The sequence below is a fragment of the Pelobates fuscus genome, chromosome 2 (assembly GCF_036172605.1).
Source record: "Pelobates fuscus isolate aPelFus1 chromosome 2, aPelFus1.pri, whole genome shotgun sequence".
Classification (NCBI taxonomy): Eukaryota; Metazoa; Chordata; class Amphibia; order Anura; family Pelobatidae; genus Pelobates; species Pelobates fuscus.
This window is the reverse complement of record NC_086318.1, coordinates 389,942,269-389,961,977: the sequence shown is the minus strand read 5'-3', so window position 1 is coordinate 389,961,977 and position 19,709 is coordinate 389,942,269. Positions and strand designations below refer to the sequence as shown.

The 19,709-nt window shown below is 38.8% G+C and overlaps 1 protein-coding gene across 1 annotated transcript in view; it reads left to right on the top strand.

The window, feature by feature from the left end:
* RRP15 (ribosomal RNA processing 15 homolog) overlaps window positions 1-19,709 on the top strand; it is a 51,638-nt gene that overhangs the window by 18,885 nt on the left and 13,044 nt on the right. The window contains exons 3-4 of the mRNA XM_063441436.1: window positions 4,607-4,704; window positions 7,928-8,126. Of these exons, the coding sequence (XP_063297506.1) occupies window positions 4,607-4,704; window positions 7,928-8,126 (297 nt within the window). The remainder of the gene's footprint in view (window positions 1-4,606; window positions 4,705-7,927; window positions 8,127-19,709) is intronic.

The following is a 19,709-nucleotide window of genomic DNA, read 5'->3' as shown; positions in this document are numbered from 1 at the left end:
AATTGTGGTGTGAATAGGCTTAAATCCCTGCTCACATCGCAAAGCCCCAGATGTCAAGCGATACCTAGGATTCCCCTCTGTCAGGTGGAATCCTATTACATGCCTCAGACTGACAGGTTTTATGCAACACTTAAAGTGAGTACTGCATATTGCTGTATAAAGGGATTCTCCAGTGCCAGGAAAATATATTCGTTTTCCTGGCACTGTAGGACCCTGTAGTGCCCCTCTAACTCCCACCCCCCATACCAAGTTGCTGAACAGGTTAAAACTCCTTCAATGACTTACCGGAGTCCAGCCCTGCTGTCCTGCGGCGCTGCGTCTGGCTCCACCTACTCTCTTCCCCCGCCAACGGGGGAGACCTAATGCACATGCGCAGCAATGCTTTCCTATGGGGATTTCGGCAACGCTGAAGGTCCTCACGTAGCGTGAGGAGGACATCCATCGTCGCTGAAAACACTTTTCATGTTCTGTGAACACGGAAGTCCCTCTAGCGGCTGTCTAGTAGACAGCCACTAGAGGAGGACTTAACCCTGCAATGTAAATATTGCAGTTTATGAAAACTGCAATAATTACACTTGCAGGGTTAAGGGTAGTGGGAGTTGGCACCCAGACCACTCCAATGGGCAGAAGTGGTCTGGGTGCCTGGAGTATCCCTTTAAATCAGCAAAATCACTGTGGTGATTCTCAGTTTGTTCCTAAACAGCGGGAGACCCTCAGGGTCCCTGCATCCTCCCCTGCCTACAGTGATCAGTGCTGGCTTTTGCCAGCTGCTCAGCTCCAAGCACTGTGGAGCTGCATTATGAGAGTGAGATTTCCCTCTCATGCTGCTATTACAAGTAGAGAACACTCACAGAGCGCTCTGTATGGTGTGATCAGGCATATTTCTTTCTGATGTCAGTACAGGCTTGGGCAAAGGGAATCCCTCTTTTTCTTTAGTTGAACTTGGTGTGTAAAACATATTAAAAGCAAAACTGTGAAAACATGTTTTTGTTCCCTTAATTTTTTTAAACATTTTATTTATACTTAAAGGAACACTATATTGTTGGGAATACAAACATGAATGTATTCCTAACATTAGTTACCTGTTCAATGTTTAGGTCTCCGGTCCCTATCCAAGTGCATTTAAAGGTATTTAAACTTACTTTTCCTCCATTGCTGCGCTGGTCTGGCCATGCCTCCATGGCTGAAATCCTAAATCTTGGTAATTTCAGCCAAACTAATGCTTTGCCCTTATATTGGGAGGCTATTGCTAATGTTATTCTCTGAAAAGCCCTCGTTTACATTGATAGGGATAAGCCTATTGATTTGAGAACCACTATATTAAGCTCTCATGCCTCAGTGAAATTGTTTAAGGGGCTGCTGTCCCGGGGCGCAATCTTACCTTAGGGCGCGGAACCGATGTTGGGTCCTTGGGCATATGTCCACATAGGAGCTTTACTGTTGGTGCCTCATGACTTACGATATTGGTCAGACATCTAAAACTGTATGACCCAAAACTGAGATCTGGGCCAAACTGAAGTGGTCAGTGGGTAGCAATTGTAAGTAAGAGTACTGCGAGTGTTACTGGCACCAAAGGCTACAATTTTTATCAGTGCGGCCCATCAAAGTTAAGAAAGGAAGAGCAAAAGTGTGTCCGAAGGCCCAACTTTGGTGTTAAACCGTCCAAAAACCATTTAACACCTTAACGTAATACAGCACCTAGAGACATGAGCCCATAGAACAACTTCATTGACATGTTGGTTTGAGGGAGGAAAGTATCTTTAAATGTTAATGCTTACCTGAAGCTGACCTTGTCGTGCAAACATTTTGCAGTTGACCAGTCCATTTTAAGATTTTAAGGATGAAAATCAAAAGTATTTTATTGTGAAGTCAACATTATGTGGTTAAAACGTAGTGTTTTCTTGATGCGAAGCCAGCTTTTGGTCATTAATTCATGGCACGTCTGCCCGGCATTATAAAGGTAACATTAATGAAAGAGTGTTTTGATGCTGTGCAGCTGCATTATAAGATTACCATGAGTTGAAAGCTATTAAAAAACAAGGCCTTAATGAAACTGGTAATTTTTTCCTAAAGAGAAAACATTTTGCTGCTGAGCCATAGGATAAGAGGGACATTACTTCAGACTTTCTGTTGGTAAGGTGGAGGGGGGAGGTGTTAATGTTCTAGAAAAATAGGTTCATATTTAAAATGCATCATATAAAGTCTAAAAACATTGGTGTCTCAACTTAAAGGATCAGTGATGTTAGAAAATAAATTATCTTTTTTTATACGAAATGGCACATTAAAGGATCACTATAGTGTCAGGAAAACAAACCCATTTTCCTGACACTATAGTGCCCCGAGGGTGCCCCCACCCTCAGGGTCCCCCTCCCTTGGCGCTGAAGGGCTTACCTTCAGCAGCTTACCTTAATCCAGCGCCGGGCTCCCTCTGCGCTGGTGACCTCTCCTCCCCCGCCGATGTCAGCTCCCGAGTGGAGCGGAATGCACGTGCATTCAAACAGTCCATAGGAAAGCATTTCTCAATGTTTCCTTTGGACGTTCTACGCGCTGGATGCGAATTTCGCATCCAGCATTGCAGATGCGCCTCTAGCGGCTGTCAGGAAGACAGCCACTAGAGGTTGGATTAACCCTGCTATATAAACATAGCAGTTTCTCTGAAGCAGCTCCAAGCTCTGAAACTGCTATGTTTACATGTGAAGGGTTAAAACCTGATGGACATTGCACCTAGACCACTTAATTGAGCTGAAGTGGTCTGGGTGACTATAGTGTTCCTTTAAAACCCTTAGTTTTTAAAGCGCAGCAAAGTGAGAGCTTTAGGTATAAAGAAGGAAAAGAAAAAATGTATGCGTATATGGTGTATTGGTTAGTTGCTTGGTTAATTTGTCCAATCAGAATACAGCTGAATTCAAATCATGCATATACAGGATTGAACAAACAGCAGTACCTGTGTAAACCGGTAAAAAAAAAAAAATTCTGTAAATGTTTTTCGTTTATATATCAACTTACATTGAAATACTACATTCTTTTTACCAGGATGAAAGTTTGTCTTTCTCAAATGTAGATCAAATGTAGATCTGATCTGTTGTTGGTAAATAATAAGTATTGTGCAAACAAAATCTTTGGCATGTTTATAGATGACAAGTAGATTGTAAATTTAAAGGGGTCCTGTCATTCCCCAAACTTATAGCAAATGTAAGATAGGTCTTTCTCCCACCAGTCAGTCAAAATCTTCAGCTTAGATTCTATATATTTGGGCGTTACATGATGTGTTTAACACATGTGGAGCCGATTTAAGTAAAAAAATTTTAATTGCAAGTGGTTTACTTTCAATTTGAGGTGCTTCCCTAGCATGGAGTAAAACTTGGTCACATGATGCGGAACCTCGTACGAAAGCATTGAATGCTTTCCTATGAGAAGCATTTAAATCGCTCACAACATTCACATATTAGGTCCTGAATTTTGGATTGGACCATGTCTCTTCGATATCTTGGGAGGTGGAGAGGTGAGCAATTCAGAGGGAGTCTCTGTGCTGGGAAAAGGAAATTAAAACCTTTTTATGATTTTTTTTTTTTATTGCACAGGAGGGAGGGAACACACGTGAATATAGCAATGGGCACCTAAAGTTGTATCCCTAACGCTTTAGTGCTCCTTTAAGTTCAATGAGTGAGATCTGCTCACCATTTGATGCAAAACTAAATGGGAGGGGATATGAAAGTCAGTGTGAAATCATAATGCTATAAAACATGCATATCACACAACCATAAAATGCATGGAGGATGTTAGCCAATGCTTATCTTTAAAAGATGAAAACAGTAGCATTAAAGTTGTTTGATTTGTTTGCTTTAAAGTGAATCTTGCCATCCACATGTATGTGCATATCTTCTCTCATTTAAGCAATATATTTTAACCATCTCTTAGCAAACATGTAAGTTACGATACATTTTCCCGGAGGATGTTCCTGGTTCGGTAAAGTCAGATGGATGTGTTACCTTGCTCTTCCTACAATAGTCGGCTAAATCCCAGAATGCACTGTCGTCCAGCGTATAAATAGTATTTTATATGCTAGCCCAATATATACAGGTGAAGTGTCACATTATTTTTGTATGACAGATGCACATTAATAACCTGCTTTCATGTTGTAAAAAGGCCGGGTGATGAAAATCTAAATACATGCCATTTTATTACCTTCAGCTAATTTGTTCAATGTGAAACTTGGCACGCTGTTCTGGTCACCAGCACACATTCACTGCTTCTCCACAGAGAGACTTTATTTTTTGTCAAGTTTTTATATCGAAACTGAACTACCTCCACTCTATTGATGATCAGTTCTCTTACATTGACAAACTATGTATAAAGGGGGCTTTTTAGAAAGGCATTTGTCTAATAAGGTGCTCGATGATTTGACACTGCTCTAGAGACATTTTTAATTTATAAGTTTTGCTTCTGTTGTATGTTGGGAGGGAGGCGGAAATCCAATGCCTTATTTTAGGGGTTCAAGAATAGAACTAAATTATTTACTGATGTGTTTTCAAAGAGTACAGTACCTTACTATTGTGTTGCACTTTTCAAACACTCCGTGTTTCCTCACGTAACATTTCTAATTCAGATTGATAAAAAACGCCAGTGGGAAATGATGTGCCGAGTAAAGCCAGATGTTGTCAAAGACAAAGAAGCGGAGAAAAATCTGCAGAGAATTGCCACAAGGTAAAAAAATGTTTTAAAAAAATCTATATATATATTTTTCTTGCTCTTCACATTTTCTCTTTAATATAGAAGATTATGTAGCATCCATAATCTGTTTCTAATAAGAGACATCTTCAGATCGGACAAGAAGGAGCCAAATGATTTATGCATTAGTTCTCTTACGGGGGAGAAGTTGAACCAAAGGTTTTAATAATGCAAAAATCATAACGCTTAATGTATATTTCTTAGAAATATGTTATTTAGAAAGCCTCCACTAACATCCTCTCTGGATCACAGTATCATTCATCTTACACAATTTAATCAAATCTTGTAAGAGTTCATACTACATAAACAAATGGACACCTCCTGAAAATCTTTGGCAATTTCTGCCTGGGGGGAGGAGGAGTGACCCAAGAAGTTTGTTGTATAAAGGATATCTCACCTTGGAATTACAATCCCCATAATCGAACCTTTAAATTACAATCCCCCATAATCGAACCTTTAAATTACAATCCCCCATAATCGAACCTTTAAATTACAATCCCCCATAATCGAACCTTTAAATTACAATCCCCCATAATCGAACCTTTAAATTACAATCCCCCATAATCGAACCTTTAAATTACAATCCCCCATAATCGAACCTTTATATTACAATCCCCATAATCAACCTTTGAATTACAATCCCCATGATCAAACCTTTGAATTACAATCCCCATAATCGATCCTTGGAATTACAATTCCCATAATCGAACCTTTGAATTACAATTCCCATAATCGAACCTTTGATTTACAATTCCCATAATCGAACCTTTGAATTACAATTCCCATAATCGATCCTTGGAATTACAATTCCCATAATCGATCCTTGGAATTACAATTCCCATAATCGAACCTTTGAATTACAATTCCCATAATCGAACCTTTGAATTACAATTCCCATAATCAAACCTTTGAATTGCAATTCCCATAATCGACCCTTTGGATTGCAATTCCCATAATCGAACCTTTGAATTACAATCCCCATAATCGAACCTTTGAATTACAATCCCCATTATCGAACCTTTGAATTACAATCCCCATTATCGAACCTTTGAATTACAATCCCCATTATCGGACCTTGGAATTATAATCCCCATAATCGGACCTTTGAATTACAATCCCGATAATCCCATGCTTTTCTGATCATAATCATAATGCATTTCATGACTCATTATGCTCCGAACATTATCGCACAAGTAAAGTCACTATAATCAACACAAATGTCGCTGAGCTTTGCTTAAAGGTAAAATGCACAATGTTTAAAATATCCCTCAAATAATTGCATGGATTGCAAAGTAAAAGCTAGAAATTGTCTGTAGGCTTCGTAAGTACATTTTATACTTCTTAGACCTGTGTGCACAAGAGGTTCACTTTAAGTGGATGATTGGTTTTAGAAATAAAGGTTTTTAAGTATTTAGGTTAAAGTGGAAGAAAGTTTTAATAGGAGCACAGCATGTTAAGATGCATGTAGATTTACACCCAGCTCCATCTCACTGATAAACATGTGATGATGGAAGCTGTGTATAGCCTAGTTTATTTACAAAAGCTGTCTATCCGTTGTTTTTCTTTGTGAGAAAGTTTCTTGGGATTATATGTCTCATAGCATTAAGTAATGATTGGCTGTTACTATCTGCATCAGCTGTCGTGGGAGCAGAGGAACAAACATGCATAAATGTATTGCTGCATTTTCATTGGAGTATATCTGAAAACTGTGTGCAAAAGCTGCAGATGTGCAGTCTGCAGCCTTTGCAAACCCTTAGACTTAGTCTGGTGGGGAATACGCCAATTAGAAGCTTCTCGTTGACCTTGTGGCTTTCAGCCCAAGTTGTCCAGGCTGTCCGTGGACAGGGCTGAAGTGGGCTCTAGGCAAGCACTCATGTGTTTGGGGGGAAAAGCCACGCCTGCCACTTCCATTACCTCATTTGAAAGAACGGCATTTAGATGAAAACCTCCCAGTTTGTATTATTGACAACTAATCCTAATAATAACTAGTATTTATATAGCGCCTTTCTCCCAGTGGGATTCATAGCGCTTTTCAGCGCACGCTCTCGGAATTAACCAGATCGGCAGCTGAATAGTAATAGATGTTATTACCCTATTGATGGTACTGATATTATCGACCTCGGAAGGATGAAGGGCTGAGTTGACCCTGCCTGGATTTGAACCTGTGACCATGCATTTTTGATCAGGCTTTGCAGTAAGGGAATTTACCAACTGAGATGTTTCTGAAATTAATTATAAAAGTGCCGATTTCAGATAGCACTCAGCAATTTTATAAACTGCACTTAAGAGGAGAATGCTCCTCACACATAAAGTACTTAAATGTGTCATGTGTGTGGTGTCCCTTTAAGAACTAAGCTCCATATCCAGCTAACTACACATTTTAAACATTCTGCGGTACTTTAAAGTTCCATGAAGGTGAGATATCTTGTTGACCTGTGTCAGAATTCTGAACAGAGTTGTGAAAAACTTATTTCTGGATGAGTGAGTGCAATTTCTAGGATATAGTCTGTTTTCTATTATGCCAGGAACCTGGCAAACTTGTATATTAAAACCCACAGGGGCATAAATGATCTGGTTTATTATACATAATATAGTCAAATGTATCTCTGTTGGGGGGTGCGAGGGTGGCTTTCTCAAAATAATAGAAGCCTAGATGACCCCAACAAAATGAAGTGAGGGTGATTAGCTAGGAACTCGGACATCTAATCTTTTACCATAAACTCCTCAGCAGATCACTGTACAGTAGCTCATAAATGCATAGAGTGGTCACAGGTTACACCACAAACAGTGGGAAAAGTATATTGTATACCTTGTGAAAGTAACTGGCTTCTTCCATTAGCTATTTTGGTTATGCATGTGTGGAATTTTCCTTAAATATTTAGATTCCAGAAAAGTGCACATCCATTTATTTGCACAAAATAATCTGCACACGTAGTATTTTTGGGAGATTTTTGTTCTTGTCGGAATCATTTGTGTAAGCTGGACATTTCCCCAATAGAAGGAAATAGACAGAATTATCATGACCGCTATGGGCCTTTATAGAGAACTAAGTGTGTACAAACATAAGTACAAAACACGTATTTGTTGTATATTTATATTTGTTCAGATAGCATGATTTGGGACATTTGTATTTAATCGTTAACACAACCCTATATAACGTTTTACAATATTGTTTTTTTTTTTCCCTCCCCCTCCACAGAGGTGTGGTGCAATTATTTAATGCTGTGCGAACACACCAGGGTAACATCAATGAGAAAATCAAAACTGTAGGACGCTCTGAAAGAAAACGTAGCAAACTAATGTCATCGGTCTCCAAGAAAGACTTCATCAATGTTCTCAGAGGGAAAGAAAGTAAAGCGGATCAAGCTTCCACAGAAACAAAACGAGGCACACAAAAGGTACGCTTTATTGTGATCTGCTAGTTCTCATTGTTTTTCCATCTGATCTCACCCCTGTGGGTTGTATTCACTAAACGCCAAATTGTAGTGTATTTAACCCCCAATTTGCAATATTAGAAGTAGGCTGGGAGGATTGCAGCATTTAGGTATTTAGTGAATAAACCCGCTGCACCTGGATTCCAACATTCTTAAGAATGTCGATTTAACCAAACGCAAGATGGGAAGAATCAGCAGCCTTTCACCACATCTGCTTTGCTCTGCGAAAACAATCTCTAACCTTGTGCATGGCTAACTGTCCCCTTGGCATCAATACTGTACACGTCAGGGCTTCACATGTTAAGTCCTGTGCTACTAGCCAGGCCTTGAAAATGACTTGCCACTGCAGGCCATAACATACTCACGAGGAGGGAAGTTCTACTCGCCAGAACAGGAAAGAATATTAAAAGGCGTGTGTATTAACCGAAATGAGAATGATTTCATAGCATTGACATTAAGGTAAAATGCATGAAGGCTTTTATTTGGACAGAAATCACAAGTGGACTGGACTGAAACAGTTGGTGTGTAAATTGAAATGACTGCTTCGCATTTACTAGCCGGAGTACATTGATTCCTTTTGTTTTGATATGTGCTGAATAGTAAGCATACTTATAATACAATATCAGAAAATAACCATGAATCTGCATTTATAAAATAGGAAATCGAGTTTTTTTGTTGTTGTTGTTTTTTTCTTTTAACATGATTATTATTCCTATGTACTTTAGGAGGTTCTTTATCAATACTTGATCATTCTTTTTTTTTTATATATGTGTATACATATATTTATTTATTTTTTTGTAAAAAGTGTTTTTTCTTTAGTGCCTGTAATTAGTTCTAGTATTGCGTGTGTGACTTGCTTTGTCGTGTTTCTGTTAAATTTGTGGAAAAGGAGAAAGAGTATCTTCAAAACAGCTGCAGTTACATTGCATACGAATGAACCTTCTGCTAACTCTTCTGCACCTGTGCTGACTTACGAGCTGCTGTGGTTTGAGGTTTATTTTTTTCCTGTTCTTTTGGTGTACGATAGGAAAACAGCTGACCATGAGATTTACTTTCTGGACAATAAGTGGTCTGCACTCCTTCAATGTGTTCCGTCCCTTCTCTCCTTTAGGACTTGTAAAGGAAAGATTATTGGAACTTTTTCTTTTTTTTTGTCTTAGAATCCAGAATGTTGTTGTGTTTTTTTTTGGGGGGGGGGGGTCATTTCCCCCCCTCCTTCTTCCTCATTTAAAGGACCACTAAAGGCACACAGATCACTTTACGTGAATCTGTATGGGAGGCTCTGTTATCACCACATCCCTAGTTTCTAGAGTGCCAACCGTGCGTCTTTTACGTGGTTGTTGGTAAAGTGTACTTTAAAGGCCAAAAATCATGCCCTTCCTTGTCTTTATAGTAGTGCAGGGATTCTAATAAAACAAAATTACATCAAACTGCTGCCAATGCTGGCATGCTATTTTTGTTTTTCATTGTTTTTCGACTCCAAAAGTTTGTACAGTGTCTTCAGTAAGGACTTGTCGGAGAACTGTTAATATTTCTGTATATTCCAGTATCGTGCTGACTCTTGGAAAATGAGCTTGTAACAGTAAAAGTGCCAAAGGTATGCCATCACTGTCCTAGATTGATTTAGAAGGGAAATCAGGCTTCACTCATTGCAGAGAGAAAGGCTCACACACGGTATGGTAATCTCTTCACTGATGCAGGAACATGTGTGTGTTAATGCTGTCAGCTGCTGTGATTAAAAGTAGCCGTAATCTAAAAGGCAATTTTCTAACTAATGAGCGCTTACAAAAATTAATTCAATGGAAAAAATTCTAACTTTATTTTAAGTTTAGTGGCTTTTGAAAGGCAATTGGCAACGGAAAATATTTTAAAATAAATAAAATAAAATACTGTTTTTTTCCTTATGTCCGCTTTTAATTACTGATCTAATGCAATTTTCATATATCAAACTTTTCATTTGAATCATATCTGCTGTTGAAGTAATGTGAAATGCTGAACACCATAGTTCGTTTTTAACATGCCCCAAATACACACAAACAAAAACCATATGACAGTATGTTTGTGGTAATAGGATCAAGCACTTATTGCTGGCATCGAAAAAACGCTTAGTTGAGGAAACCTTCCACCCCCCCCCCCCCCCCACCCAAAAATAAAACCCACAGAGGTAGATTTGGGCCAAGAGAGTTATTCCACCCACAGTCACAAACATCAAAGTGTAAAAGAGTTACTGCTGCAGGAAAGAGGGAAGCATTTGTTTTCAAAATCTCTATTACGGAGGATAAATCACATGCACATTTTCCAGGGGCAAAGATTTTCGAAGTTTAAATGGAACAGGGAGAAAATGTAAACTGCTTCATTATTGCGAACATTAGCTCATGCAAGTGGCAAGCTTGTGCCAAGTCATTTTAAGGAAAGAAAGTGCTGTCTACTCTGCACTTTCCCTGAGGACATATAATTGGGGCTAGTAAGCAAACTTAAATATATGTATGTATATGTTTAAAGAAAAAAAAATACAAACATGGGAGCACTTGATTAAATGGATACATGCTATAGTGTTGCTAAAATGACTGAAAACTATGCTAAAATACAAAGACGACACTACACAATCAAACAATTCTAGATATTTCGATAAATACACCCATTTATTATATAGAAAAATAACCTTGTGGAATTTCTGTACATAGTGCTGTGTTAAATCTGTTTTACAAAACATCCACATTGGCATAGATCTTGACAACGCCCTCAAATGATTTTTGTATATAAGTAATTGATGGTTGTATTCACTTGTGAGTTTGTATTTAACCCCTTAAGGACCAAACTGGAATAAAAGGGAATCAAGACATGTCACACATGTCATGTGTCCTTAAGGGGTTAAATACTTTAATTGTGAATTCCACAAGCATATCTGTATCTAGTTAAGAAGTAGATGTTGAGTTGCCATGAAGTACAATATTTTGTAGAACGGTCCAAAACCATTAAATATGAGGTTATCTAAACTCCAAACTTCGCTTCGCTTGTAGAAAATGGTATTTGTCAAAGTAAATCTGCCGATGAAAGAGAGCTGGAGACATGCTGCTAATGTAACTCATAAGTATTACGATGAATCAAATGCACTTTTCATCAAAAATCTTACCTTGATTTCATATATTGATCACATCTGCAGCCATTTTTATGGTATGCTTATCATGTCTGCTTGACTGACATTCTATAATCTAACCCTGAGTCTTCCGTTTGCTAATCTTTACCTAGGTGTATCTATCTAATGTCAAGCTGAGTTTTGCACTGTTCGAGTTTATCTTAAGCACCCATATCAGGAATTTAAACCACCTTACTCAAACATGATCTGTGCAAACTTTGCTGTAACTTTACTCTTGCTTTTATGTCTTTTGCTGGGAGAGTGGTTACCTATACCCGAGAATGAAATGAAAAAATGGTTGAAAGAACATATGAAGGCATTTGTTCTTTGAACTAACCGTTAACGTCTACATGATGGTGGCAGCACAGCTTCTATGTGGTCCTTTTGAGTGGTGTCATAAACACCTTTTATTAAACCTTGACTACTGCAGCTTGTTTTCCCTCGATAAGTCAGGTAAATATGGCAATATTTTATTACCCACCTGTTTAAACACAATTCTTGCAAAGGTTTCAAGTTAACACACAGAAAACCTATGTAAAGGTGTGCGTGTATATATACAGAGAGAGAGAGAGAGAGAATCAGTCTTTCTGCTGATGGAACATTCCCATTATATGGATTCTTTTTATGAATTAAGACTCAAATAGTTATTTACAAATTAATTTATTGTCACTAGTCAATAAATCCTTCTAGTCATTATGACAATGTTCATAAAAATGCGTTGGCCAAGTTTGCACCTTCCACTTTATGCCATCTTTCATGGCTCATAAAGATGGTTAAATATATATCACATTAGAGCAGGGCTCGACAAATCCCAAGTCGCCATGGAGAGCCGGCCAGCTGATTGAGAGTGTGGGGTGTGCGCTGGGGCGGTAGGCTCCTGCAAGATTGAGGAAGACTGCCTGGAAGATTGAGGCAGACGGGCAGGCGCGCGAGGGAGCAGTAACCTCCCTCGCACGTCCTCCAGTAATGCCGGGAGCCGGAATATGACTTCACTCCGGCCCCGGCATCACTAAACAGCGATCTATGGAGCAGAGCAGGGAGATGACTGAAGCCCACTGGACCCCAGGGAAAGCCGAACCACTCCAGATCCAGGAAGGGAGGCTGGGTGGTCACCTTATTGTGTATGTTTGTGTGTCAGCGAGTGCGTGTGTATGTGTGTTTAGGTGACCGGTCCCCCTCCAATCACATGGCTAAGGGGTTTTTACTCACCTTTTCCACCCCACGCTGTGCTGGTCTTGCCACAGCTGGCCCTGCTTAAATGACTGCGATCATCAATCTTGATGATCTCAGCCAATCCAATGCTTTCCCATAAGAAAGCATTGAGAGGCTATTGCATATGAGTGGCAAAACGCCATGCTGTGCCAATCAGCGTCTCCTCATAGAGATGAATTGAATGAATGCATCTCTATGGGGAACATTCAGCATCTCCATGCAGAGTATGGAGACACTAAACTTGGTGCTACATACTGTGCAGCACTGACCCAGGATGCAATCTAGAGGCAATCTGAGTGACTAGAAGTGTTACTAGGCAACAATTTAAATACTGCCTTTTTCTCTGAAAAGGCAGGGTTTACATTGAAAAGTGTGGAGGAACAGGTTAAAGACACGAGAACAACTACATTAAGCTGTAGTGGTTCTGTTCACTATAGTGTCCATTTAAGAATTGTATTTTTGGCATTGAAAAACCTGGCTCCTAATTTGTTTTACTGACTCCTAGATGCAAAGCAAATTTGTCAAGCCCTGCATTAGAGGTTTACTACGTACATAAGTAGCAATGGTATGAGGAGTTTACTAGGAGGATAAACTAATGCTTGCTTATTGTGGCCATGGTGTGTATGTGAATATAATTCCTATGAAAGTAGGGGGCGCATACAGTTTTTAACCTTTATTAAGACCATAACTTAGTCCAGCAAAAGAAAATGAAATCTTGAGCTGTGCTGTATTATGTTGTACCTGTCTTATAAAAAGCCAGGCAGTTATATTCATAAAGACCCCATAGCTCTGGTCAGTCCATACGATCTGCCAGAGTTGGTAGCAGGCTCCGAAATCACAAGTTATGTTATATATGCAGATTAACAATTTATTGCAGTATCTGTTTGCAACTTACCAGAATTTATAAAGTGCCGCTCTGTATCTCTGCAGTGCCCCCCGTGCCTTTGTAAATGAAGTATTTTCCTGAGTTCTATTTTTTAAATGATGTGCATTATGTGTTCTTTTGAAAGCAGTTAATTCATAATTTTTAAAGGGTTTCTATAGTGTAAGGAATACCAAGCTATATTCTTTACACTATACCACTCTCTGGACCCCCACTCCGGCACGCTACGGCTACGTTAAAAATAAAACCTTACTGTACTCACCAGATTCCTGTGCCGAATTCCCTTGGCGCTCTGACATCACATGACCGCACAATCACTGCATACCCATTGTAAAGCATTGCTGATTGACAGCCACTAGAGGCAGTATTAGTCATGCAATGTAATCATTGCAGTTTCTCTAAAACTGCAATTATTTGCAATGCAGGACTAAGTGGGACAGGGACAGTGCACCGAGACCACTTGAATGAGATGAAGCGGTCTGGGTGCCTATAGTGTTCCTTTAAACTTTGTTCAGAATCCCAAATATCAGAGTTTTTTTTTTTTTTTTTTATTTTTTATTTTTTTTTTTTTTGTCCGGAGCTTTAATTCACAGATGCACTATTTAGGAAGATGTCAACTTGTAAGTTATATGGATTTTAGATAAAGAATAGATATGTAGATGTCACCCAATTAGATGGAAAGATGGATCAACGTGTTTATGTACCAAAATATTTTTATTCTTTTAAATATATTAAAACTCATCAGGGAAATATGCTTATTTTTTATGCGGTTCTTTTCTGGTATGTTTTGTTTTTGTTTTTTTTGTCTCCCCCTCCCCGCATTGCGTCAACTCTTATGCCGTAATAAATATTTACATCCCCTTTAGCAAAACTGCAGTTTACATGCAGCTTATATTTTTAGCTATAGTCCGTATGCTTCTGAATAATATATTCTTTATGTACTCCCCCCCAAGCCGATTCCCGAATGAATCGTAGAAGGTTTTGTGAACCCAAATGGAATTAATTATATTTTGGAATGTAGCCAGAACCCTGCCTTTCATATCTCTCAACTGTTTATCAAAGTACTGGTTTATCCTTGTTCAACCTACTGAATAAAAACCAGTATATATTGTGCATGTATATACATATGCACCGTTTTCCTCTTTGTCTTTCTTGGGGATTTTACACCATTCCAGTTTTCTGGGTAAAAGTGTTTCATTTATTTCTGATCCTCTGGGGGGTAAAAAAAAGAACATTTTCTTTTACACGAGATCAAACACAAAGCGTAGGTTGTATCTTTCAAAAAAATCTACAGATCTGAGTATTTTATTTGACGCCCATACTTTTGCAACACATCCGTATGTTTTAACGTATACAAAGGTGCTTCTGAATTAAATGGCACGATATTTTGTTTGTTCTTGGTGGCCTACCACGCAAGATGTCCTGACGTTTCTGGAACTTTGAGAATTTTCAGCAGGTGTGTTTTTATCTAAAATAGAAAACACCATCGTGTAATTGACTTTGAGCTTTTCATTAATGCTAACAATTAGGAGCAAAAAATATGATTTTAATGTTCCCTGAATACTCTAAAGCTCTGATGTGTCTCGTAAGATTTCACCATCTTACCCATGTGTAATGACAAATCGGAGAGTGATCTTACTAGCACATGAATATGCCTTATAGAAGTTTTGTATGTGTCTGTTTTTTGGGGGGGGGGTGTAGAGTTTATTTTTTACATGTATTCATTGTTTTCCAGTAATTTAATACTATTCAGAGCTTTTTCTCTATATTTTTGTTTCCTTCATTCCCTTTAGTTCATGATATTCTTTTCTGTTGTCTGTGCACAAATAGACAGATGTGAAACTATTTTTTATCAAAAGGGAACCTAATGTGCACCGTGTATGTGCCATTGGTGAAAAGGTCAAAATAAGGAGTTTTCAAGCTAGCTGTGGATTGAGCAGTCTTTTATCTGTACAGGAGCAGTAGGTTTGGCTGGAGCTCCTAAAAACTTATAGAATTTTTTTCCAGCTTCGAAGAAGGTATCTGACCAGGGGGAATCGTACTAGGCATTTTTTTTCTTCCCCCTCTCTTGTCCACTTTGTGTCCTTTATTGCAAACCAGATGACCGCTGTCCTTCCTGTCAGTGACATGTGATAAGGTACAAGCAGAGAGATTACTCTTGACAGGTTAGTACTGAACAAACTGTGGGTACCAGGTCCTTGGTGCATGGACATCTGTAATAGATTTTCCTTTCTATCTGCTGCTGTCTTAGAATAAAATATTTCAACAGCAGCTCATCTGCTCTCAACTGCTCAAACAAACAAAGCAGAGGCATAGTAAATCCTTCCTGCCAGTTAACCCTTCGTTTAATTTTTTGTTTTTGTCCTAGTAAGAGGATGTTCTTTAAGGAACTTGGAGATGGACATTTTCAGTGGTGATGGTATTCACAAAGCAACATTCTTTATGGCAAACTCACCTTCCAGAAATGATTGCTATTCTAGGCCTTTGTTGCTTTAACCCCTTAAGGACCAAACTTCTGGAATAAAAGGGAATCATGACATGTCACACATGTCATGTGTCCTTAAGGGTTTAAAGCAGTAAAAATGTATTTTTATTTTTTTATTCCCTGCAATCCATGATTAGTGCAGAGATTTTGACTTCTCAGTGGCATACTTATTGCTTCTCCTGTACTCTACCACTCTACTTCACAGGCTACAGACAAGAAGAGAACACGTTCATTTATGTTGGAACACTTGTGAACACGTTCTGAATACAAACTCAGTCATGTTTGAGTTCAGCTGCAAACCCATATTGGTATCTGTCTGTACCAAACAAGTCCATCTGTACTTTGGCCATTTTCTTCTTGCACTTGGTGGTCCATAGATCAAAGCACTCTTCTCTGCTGATCTATGTAGGATTACGAGATTTACTTTTAAACAATTTTTCCTATTTATGATCTGTTAAGCGAGTGTCATATTCCTCTAAATTCCAGAGCTATGCCATGATAAGTAGTCCAACCTTTTTTGGAGGTGAGAGGGAGGAGAGAGGGTTGCATGGTTTGGCAGGAACTTTGCGGTCTTCTCGAATGATATGGCTAAAGCGGTTAAGTTCTCATTTAAAGGAACACTATAGTCACCTAAATTACTTTAGCTAAATAAAGCAGTTTTAGTGTATAGATCATTCCCTTGCAATTTCACTGCTCAATTCACTGTCATTTAGGAGTTAAATCACTTTGTTTCTGTTTATGCAGCCCTAGCCACACCTCCCTTGGCTATGATTGACAGAGCCTGCATGAAAAAAAACAACTGGTTTCACTTTCAAACAGATGTAATTTACCTTAAATAATTGTATCTCAATCTCTAAATTGAACTTTAATCACATACAGGAGGCTCTTGCAGGGTCTAGCAAGCTATTAACATAGCAGGGGATAAGAAAATCTTAATTAAACAGAACTTGCAATAAAGAAAGCCTAAATAGGGCTCTCTTTACAGGAAGTGTTTATGGAAGGCTGTGCAAGTCACATGCAGGGAGGTGTGACTAGGGTTCATAAACAAAGGGATTGATCTCCTAAATGGCAGAGGATTGAGCAGTGAGGCTGCAGAGGCATGTTCTATACACCAAAACTGCTTCATTAAGCTAAAGTTGTTCAGGTGACTATAGTGTCCCTTTAACTTTAACTATATACATTTTGTGCACCTTTTCACGTTCATTCATTAGCTGAGAATGTCTGTTCATGCTCTTAGACAATGAACGAAGGGGAAATTTGTGTAGATATAGATAAAATCAGATCATGTTATAGATCAGATCAGAAGGACCGCACAGGCATTCGGCGTCTCTACGATCTGCATGGGTACGCTGAACGTATTTATTCAATGCATATCTATGAGGAGATGCTGATTGGTGCAGCGAGACATTTGCCGTGCATGCACAATAGCCTCCTGATGCTTTCCTATGGGAAAGCATTGGATTGGCTGAAATCCTCAAATTTGGTGATCTCAGCTGTGGAGGCGGAGTCAGCCACATCAACACCCGTGTTGGAGAAAAGGTAAGTAAAAACACCTTTTCAAAGTGATGCAAGAGGGGCCACGGGCCTAAATTGTTGTTTTATCACTGTAGTGTCAGGAATATATGATTGTGTTCTTGACACTATAGTGTTTCTTTTAAGTCTTGGGGATTGTAAAGATGTATGTGCTTTGAGGCTCTTGGTTATCTGATTTTCAAAACATCCCTGCATGGCCACTACCTGGGTAGCCAACATATTTTCCCTCACCTTCAAGACTTCTCGAGGGCTGCACTGTTCCTGTGGAACTCACTTCCCTCCTCCGTTCGATGCTCACCCAGTCTCCACTTTTTCAAAAAGTAATTAAAACCCCACTTCTTCATAAAAGCGTATTAATCATACTGTTAATAGCTCTTGACCGATTCCTCTTCTGCAACTGTCACTAGTCTAATACGATCCTTACCTTTTGGGTCATTTTACCCCACTCCCTCTAGCATGTAAGCTCATTGAGCAGGGCCCTCAACCCCCCTGTTCCTGTGTGTCCAACTTGTCTGGTTACAACTACATGTTTGTTCGTCCACCCACTGTAAAGCGCTGCGGAATTTGTTAGCGTTATATACATAAAAAACATAATAATAAAAGAAGCGGCTACCGTGAGCCACAACCTGAGCTCTGTTCTTACAGTTGGTAAAAAAAATTGTAAACAGACTTGAATGTTTATGTGAATATAATTGAAGTTAAAAAAAATGTAAAAAATCAACTACCGTAGGTAATTTTTTTAACTTTGTGTGAGGCGGGAAAGGAAAACACATTACACTATATATGCCTAAATCTTATAAGTTTATGTTCTGTTTGAGTGGTGGTCTTATTGCCGGGATGTACTTGGAGTTTTTTGGTTTTTGTTTATCATCATGGCTCAAAGAAATTTATTATTGCTCTAATTGCAGTACATAGAATTAATGTAATAACGGTGTATACACTGCACTCCTGAATATTTTCAAATATCTGTCAATCCCTGTTCAAGGCAGATATTCTCACTTTCTTCTGACATTTAAATTATATACAGTGCTACGTTTAATAAAAAGTAACGGAACAAAAATCTCTATTGAACACATGTCTCTTACATCTTTATCCTCCCAACGGTGCTATTTCCACACGTGAAAGAGATCAAACTTTGGTAGCCTTGTCATTTGACCGTTTATTATCACCCATCACCCCCATTACTTGTGCAGGTGCCATGCAATCACGTGCATCCGCGGTCTTGCGGTGTCTAACACGAGCTGTTCCTTAAACACCTTCCAGATGTAAAGCACCTGGTAAATCAGAGCACCAGAATCCTTCTTTAAGTAACGAAAGGTGGAGGTTATTTATTAGACGGGATGTGGCTTTACTGTACATTTGTGTGTTCGCTCTCATATGTTATGAATGATATTCCTGTATCTGAATTGGATGAGGAGATTGAATTTTTATTGCAGTGTAGGTAGTGTTATGGCTTATGGTACCAACTTAAAAAAAATTCAAGTGGTATGATAAAGTCGTCCTTTCTTTCGTTTTTTAATTTTGAGTTGGTGGGAGAGTAACCTATGTCTGCTGGAGTCAAGCAAACAAAAGTTAGAGGGTTAACAGGGTTACACTAAAATATACAAAATCTCTGTGTAAAAAATACATGACCAATAATATACAGGTAACTACTTGGCAATAACAGACTCTTCTAGTGGAACATTCTTCTAGTAAAGCCTTCTTCTGTATTGTGGGATATTTTACAGTGATTTACTTCCATTCTGAGCTTTTGTAACGTTGGGCACACATTTTTGGGGTAAGCTGTTCTTTCATTGGTTAAGATCAGGGCTCTTTTTCTGCTAGGTATGTTTTTCTTTTTTTTTCTTTTTTAAATATTTTTGTAGTGCACATAAAGGGTTACAGGCAGGCATGAGGTGCCCCGATAGCAGTCCTCAAGCATTTACTCCGCTAAACATGCGGGGCATTTGATTATCAGGCACATTTTTATATAAAATTAGTTGCACATATATTCAATGGTGGAAGTAGATTCAATCTGCGGTTATGCTTAAACATTGTTTGAACCAATCAGTGAACAACAGGGTTGCCTACATATATTAATAGCAATTTAAACAGACTAGTACGTTTCGATTTAAAGTGGTTTACAGGCTAAGTCCTGCGAGTCGCTACAACCTGCGCATTGGTTGCTGTTATTACGTTAAGTTTAGCTAGGCATATCTTTAGGTATAGCACCAATAGCTGGTATGTTAAACTATGTCTGGATTCTACAAGTGTTAGGCTCTGGGTACTCTAACCTATTGGGGAGAAATGAAACACTAA